The sequence below is a fragment of the Cornus florida genome, unplaced genomic scaffold, assembly GCF_030987335.1.
Source record: "Cornus florida cultivar Cherokee Brave unplaced genomic scaffold, ASM3098733v1 CherokeeBrave_3.0.0_Hap2_Chr10, whole genome shotgun sequence".
In the NCBI taxonomy this organism is placed as follows: domain Eukaryota; kingdom Viridiplantae; phylum Streptophyta; class Magnoliopsida; order Cornales; family Cornaceae; genus Cornus; species Cornus florida.
In genome coordinates, this window is record NW_026775580.1 from 74,701,986 (window position 1) to 74,709,278 (window position 7,293).

The window sequence follows — 7,293 nt, forward strand, 5'->3', positions numbered from 1 at the left end:
CGAATACGAACACATTCTTCGTTATACAAAACAGCATCTGCCGAGTACACTTTTGCCATTAATGGCTTATCATCAGCATTTACTATTTTTACCTTATCTCCATCCCAAAAAATCAGCATCTGGTGTAATAATGATAGGATGCACATATTTGGATAAATCCAGTCACGGCCTAATAACAAATTATAGGAAGCCGTGGATTCAATAATAAAAAATGCCGCAAAAGATGTCCTGCCTCCAACTTCTACTTCTAAAGGAAGGATCCCTTTAGTGCTAGTAGAGCCTCCGTTGAAACCACAAATTGCCACATCAGTAGGAATAACATCTTCTATACTCTTGCCAAGTTTCTTCAATGTGTTTGCTGGAATAACATTCAGAACCGAGCCATTGTCTACCAAGACTCGATTAACAGGTTGACCTTCTACCCATACCTTAACATAAAAAGGCCTGAGTTGTTGAGTCATTGCTAACAAAGGTTTTTCAGAAACCACTTTCTCTGCCGATTCTAAAGAAAGGATTGATAAATTCTGAATCGGCTGAGTTTCCTTCTCATTCTTCTCAGTATTTGCATTTGATACCGATGGAGCCTGGAACATTGCTGGTAATATAAATGCCATGTTACATGACATCTCATCTGGGAAACTACCAAACTGAATTCTAAATTCGTTGTTACGTCTAGGCTACGTCGGCTGATGCTCTTCATCCGGGTTATCTTTATCTCGAATGCCGATAACCTCGGCTTGCATTACCTTACTTCCTCCTTCAGCTTTTCTTTTTTCCTCAGCCCTTCTCATTTGTTCTCTACGCTTCTGAGATCAAGTTAGGCCCCCATTCTGAGATTGTTGAGCTTTAGGGAACTTTGGATGATTAACTCGAGTCCATCTATCTTCAATCGAGTCTATCCTTGGTTTCACAGTTCGTACTCTATATGAATCGGCTCCTTTCTGTACCCAAATTTCTGACTGAACCGGCGACTACCTCTTAAAACTGGTATGCCAATTTTGGGAATGAAATTGGCTGGATATATCAACTAGCCAAATTGGCCTTCCTACTTTCAAATGGTTATTGCTGGAACCACCTTGCCGAGGCTCCTCCTCAGGCTTCAATGAAACAATAAGCCTCTCAAGAATTCCTTTCTTTTTTAGTTGAACCCCTATTGGCACATCTTCCTTTGGTTTTTGCTTTCCTTTGCAATTCGGGCAACAACCATGATCAATCAAGGCTAATTGAGCCTCCCTTAATTGCTTCTGCAATTCTGCCATCTTTTCAGGTGTCGCAGTTGATGAAAGGAACTCACCAGATATCTTTTCAGCCTCATGCCGATTCTCTCGATTGGCTAAGCTTATCACATTTGTAGTTGTGATTGTTGGAAACGGATTAGTATCCACCTTCATTGTCTCTAAAGTTTTCTCGGGAATTTTAAAGTGCCTTCGTCAATAGCTTTCTGCAACACACCTCGTAGAACAGTACAATCATTAGTAGCATGGTTCCAAGAGTTATGATACTTACAATACTCTTTTCCTTTCAAGTCACTTGCCGATGGAATCCTATGCCCTTTAGGTAAAGATATCATTTTATCGGCCATCAAGTGATCAAAGATTTGATATGTTTTTGACAAGTCGAAAGAATAGCTTTTCCCGATATCGGTAGGACCTTTCCTTGCTGCCGATGTTGATGTTGATGAATTACCCCCTGTGGTCGGTTTAGGTTTAACTAACGCTTCACAAACGTATGGCTTTTTGATATTGACTTCTGTAACGTCAACCTCTAATGCATCTCCAACTTCTGCCGAGAATACCTCATAATTAGGGTCCTTATACCAAGTACCCTTAGAAGAATTCTTTCTCTCTTTCTCTTCTTTTAGTATTTCCTCATACCGAGAAGCCCTGTCCACCAAATCAAAAAGATCTTAAAACTCAACCCCATCAAACCTCTTGCGATGCTCAATGTCTAAACCATTTAATGCTAACTTGATATATTTTGGTTCTGGCAAACTTACTCGGCATTTGAGTTTAACCTTTCTGAACCTGGCAACAAAAGTCTCAATCGATTCACTCGGCAACTGAGATAATCGAGATATGTCTGCCAGTGTAGCTTCTGTCTCTGTTCGGTAGAATTGGGTATGGAAGGCTTCCTTCATTTCATCCCAAGTCTGGATAGAGTTGGCTGGTAAGTTGCTATACCATTCAAACGCCGCCCCGGTAAGAGAACTAAAGAATAATATCATCCTCAACCAAGGGCTAGGACCAACTTCTCCACATTGTGCGATGAACCTTTCAATATACTGCACCGTAAAGAAATTTTCTTCACCACTGTACATAGAAAAATCGGGATACCGATAATTTTTAGGCAACTCATGGGCATCGACATGATCGGGATAGGGCTTTCTGTATACTGGCCGAGCACGTCTATGACCTTATGCTACTTCAGCCTGTATTAAATCCAGAATCTAAGCCCTATCAATCCCTGCATTTCTTCCTGGAGGATCATTTGGGTGTCGAGGAATGAATGGATTAACCCACTCCCTTTGATGATCAGCATTTACTTGCCCCCCAGCAGCCGTTGGAGGTATCAATGGATTAGCCCTGCCTTGGTTTAGGTTACCTATTACTTCCTGCTGATCCCTTGCTGGTGGAATCGGCTGCACATGTGGACGCTGCACATTCTGATTATGTTGATCATTCATTGGTGGCTGGTACACCAACACAGTATTTACTGCCAACGCATCTGATAAAATTGGAGGATTCCCCATTGGCATGCCAAATGTATGATTCGGCATATTGCCGATGGTAATACCAAGTCCTGCACTTGGTAGTACAATGCTTGTTCGAGGCCCTTGGGAAATATGTATCAATGGTGCTATCATACGTTGAAATATGGACTCATTAATATAGGAGGCTTCGGCTTGATCATGTCGATTTTGATTAGCCGATAAACTGGTTTCAAGCCTCTGATTCATCTTCTCCATTTGAGCGTACATCATCTGATTTAATTCTCTTAGTCATCGACCTTATCTCATGTATCTAAGAAACTAAAATTTGATTTGATTCCCCCACCTGAGACCGTACTTCACCAATCTGTGCTTGCTGGGCAATAATTTTCTGCATAATCGATTCCAGTACCCGACCTAAAGGAAGATCGGATGGAATAGATGAATCGACGTCATCACCAACGCCGAGTTACTGATTCTCCTTGTTCGCATTGTCAACTGTTGTCACACCTTTCGAATTTCTTAACTTTGGAGGCATATTTACTATAATTACTCACCTGATGGGTCCCACCGGGCGTGCCAAAAATGTTGACGCTAAAATCGGCTCCTAAGATCCGATTTGGAATTGAATGGTAAACGGGCGTGCCAGAACCAAATATATGGTTCGATTGTAAATTGTCAACTTGTAGTCTCTTTCAAGGGTTGACTTTCAAACAATGCGAGGATAAAGAGAACAGTAATACTCCTCTTAGAGTTCAAGAACTGCCTTAGTTAAAAGGACTTTTCAATTAATAAATTATAGTAAAGATTAAGAGAATAGAAAAGGGAGGAAAACAGAAATAACAAGAAAAGAAAGGGAAAGAATAAAGAAAGAATAAAGAAAGAGAGAGGAGAGATATCGAGAGATTGAGATAGAGAGATATAGATGAAGAAGAAATAGCAAGGATGCTATTCTTAGAAAGGCTTGAAGAAGCAAACAAAAAATAATAAGGATTCTGAGGGTGTTGGACCCCTTGTACAACATGCCTCTTTGTTTATTTATAGAAAATATTGTAAACAAATTCCTACCAATAAGCATTCTAATTACAATAAAACTCTTACTAACTACTAAATTCAAACTCAAATTGATATTCCTAGATAAAGATTAATTCCTAACTAAAATCTGGTAATCATATAAATCCTACCTAACATAAAGTGTCTCAAAAGATTTTAAAAATTTTCGTATCTATTCCTATCCGATCAATAAGCCCTTGTGTGCAGTTTTGCTCTGTGTAAAACCTGCCACATCACTGTTCCTTTATCTGTAATCCTTTCATGCATAACATTGATAAGCCTTGTTTCAACTGATTTGTTGATCCGAATCCCTTCAGCCCAATTTCTGTGTAATCCAAATTCTTGAACATCATCATTTATCAGGCCCATATACTCTTGGCCCATAATACCATGTTAATGTTTATCAAGCCCAATTAGAGCCCAAATCCAAATTACCAAAATGGGTGTTGAGGTCATTCGGATTTATGGATCCGTGATTGGGCTATAAACCAAATGCCAAAATGGGTGTCAACAATCACATATTATATTTATGTGATTATCTCATCTTCACATCGAATATATTGTCATTTTGTGATCCGGTTCTAACAGTTTACATGAGGGATAACATCAACATGCATGTCAATGCATGATCTGGTTGCTGAAAGAACCATCAGCTGGACCTGATGGTTTTAACTCATTTCTCTTCAAAAAAACATGGCATATTGCGGGTCAAGATATGATGGTTTTAACTCCAAGTTTGTGTATGATGGACCTAGTACTTGTAAGGCATGATTAGTAGTATGATTCATGTTGATGGATACCATGAAGAATTTCATTTTGTGAAAATTTGACAAAGTTTGTATGTTAAGTATTTGTATACGGATTGTGTATTGGTGTGTATACTCATACCTATATACAGGATGAAAAAAAGGAGTGGAAGTACTTGGGTTTAAAGAATTATTCTAGAATTTTAGTCGGGGGTAAGCAAGGGTGAATCCATGAATTATCAATGGGGGGGCTAGTATTGAACATAAATTTAATTACACAATTTCATAAGCAAATTTTTTTTGAATGGGTTAAAAGGGGGGCTAATACTACTATTAAAAATTTTTTTAAAAAAAAATTGGGCTGAACATACTATACTAAAAAATAAATTTTTTTTTTTTGGGAGGGGGTGTTCAAGCCCACCCAAGCCCCCCTCTGTGTCCGCCACTGGGGGTAAGTAGTGCGCCGAAGAATGACCACGAATCCATTGGTGTGTGCGGTATACATGTCAGGAATATTTTTAATTAACTTGGATGTTGAGAATCGATGTTATTATTTGATAATTGATATTAATTGCTACATAGTTCAAATTTAAATTTTTCTTAGTTCCTTGTGCATGGATATAATAAATATGCTTGAAATGTCCTTAAAATTCTAATAATGTACTTAAAAAATTTATCTTATTATATGTATATATGAATTTAGAGAATTTTTCCTACTAGGAGGTCGTGCTCACCCCAATATTTTGCAGGTTCGATAAAATTGGATAATGAAGAATTCAAGGAACTCACCCAACGGTGGTGTTCTTGTTGCACAAGGAGTCTTACAATTAAGATGTGTCTTTAATTTTAAATTTATGATTTAAGAGAGTTTTTTATTAGAAGATAAAAATAATGTAATTGTTTGTTTGTTTTAATTTTGAAATGTTGTAACATTGCCGAGATGGTTTACCTTTAATATTATAAGAGTTTAATTATTTCATCATATTAAGTTTTGTTGAACATGTGGCTCAATTTGAGGCTTGCATCACCCATGACATCATCTTCTTGGCCTCCAAGTATATGTGTTCATCAAGCTTTATTCTTGGTGTCCAAGAATGTGTGTCCAGCAAGTCTTTTGAGTGGTCACCAAGTAGCCTTATTTTGGTGTCCCATTTTTGCCATAAATAGCCTTGCCCTCCATAGTGTTGAAGCATCCCAAATCAATTGAGTGAGTTTGTAATATCAGTTAGTGGGTGAGAGAGTTTGGGTATAATTGGGTTTTGAGTGTGAGTCACTTTGTCTTGTATCTCTTTATTTCCATAGTGAAATATTATTCTGTCTCCTCCCCGTGGATGTAGGCATAGCCGAATCACGTAAATTCTTATCTCGTTTTTGTGTGTGCTTAGTTATTTTTCTTGTCATTTATTTTTCTATTGTTCTCATAAACTCCTATTCGATCCTTTTTTTTGTATCAAGTTTGTATGTGTTCTTTTGCTATTATTTCCTTTTCTTTTCTTTTCTTTTATCACCTCCTAAAATTCGAGACGTAACAAACCTCTTTTCAATTCATTATATCCAAAACAATGAATTCTTGATACATAATTCAGCAGACATCTTAATTATGTAATTAAATACACTTATCTTCAAAAATCGAAACGCAAGAGGAAACACACTTTTCAATACAATTTATTATAGAATTAAGCACATACAATTTAATAATTGATTGGAGTTAACTGCAACTGGACGATCTCCATTTGGGCTTAATTCTTCTGTTTTTTACCTCCAACTTTTTGATTTGGTTTTTTAACTGCAGCAGGAGCACCTGCTTTTTTAGCTGCAACAGGGACTGGAAAACTTCCACGGGGGTTTAATGGATCTTGTTTTTTAGCTGCAACTGGTTTTTTACCCGCAACACGAGGAACTGCTTTTTTAACTTTACCCACAGGGCCTTGTTTTACCGGCTTTCCTGCATTAGGAGCAGGTTTGTGTGCATACCCATGAAGAAATAAGAGAGAGACAACAAAGAGAAGAATGGTGACTCTGAACAAGACCGCCATAAAGATTAATCTTTTATTGGAAGCTCGATTAATCTTTTATTGGAGGCACTTGTCAAAACCACACTGTTTTTTTCTCCTCCCTCTTTTATCTCTCTATTTATACTTGCAATAAGGTTCTTGCTGGTCTGGCAACAATGCCTAAATAAAGAAAATACACCTAAATTACTGTTTATTGTCCACAATTCATGCCACAATAATAATATGTTAATGACATGAGTATGGTTGAAGTTGCTACATATGTCAAAGTCATTTGTCTAATAACATTTACTATGTTAATAGGAGTATGGTTGGATAATTATTATGTAATTGAATTTGAATTCTTTCTCAGCTTTTCCAATTTAATTTCAAGTAGGTGACGGATTATTATGGCATTGGAAAATGATTTGTAAATAAATAAAAAAATGAAAACAAAACCGAATGTTAATTTTCCGTTAATTGCAATCCAAATGCAAAAAGATTGATTTGGAATTAGGTGCTTGAACCAGACCAATTTATACCACTGGGACCTATGTGGTGAATTGTTGAAACTATCTATCTTGATAAAGATCAGGTCACCTTAGTACATTACTGTTTAATTGCCAACCATCTCCATAGAATTTTTTTACATTAACAATGCAGAATTAACTGAGTCTCAAACCCGGTCAAAATAATAATAATAATAATAATAATCAATCATTACAAACTATCAGGCATCAAACGGAGAAACCAGGCTATATAGCAAGAGAAAAATAATACAACTATAATAACATTC

The 7,293-nt window shown here is 37.0% G+C and overlaps 1 protein-coding gene across 1 annotated transcript; it reads right to left on the minus strand.

The window, feature by feature from the left end:
- Positions 1-1,396: 1,396 nt before the first annotated feature.
- LOC132277864 (uncharacterized) lies at positions 1,397-2,317 on the minus strand. Its single transcript, XM_059779705.1, has 2 exons — positions 1,929-2,317; positions 1,397-1,883 (listed from the first exon to the last, which is right to left on the minus strand). Exons 1-2 carry the CDS (start codon positions 2,315-2,317, stop codon positions 1,397-1,399), a joined length of 876 nt encoding a protein of 291 aa, XP_059635688.1.
- Positions 2,318-7,293: the final 4,976 nt, after the last annotated feature.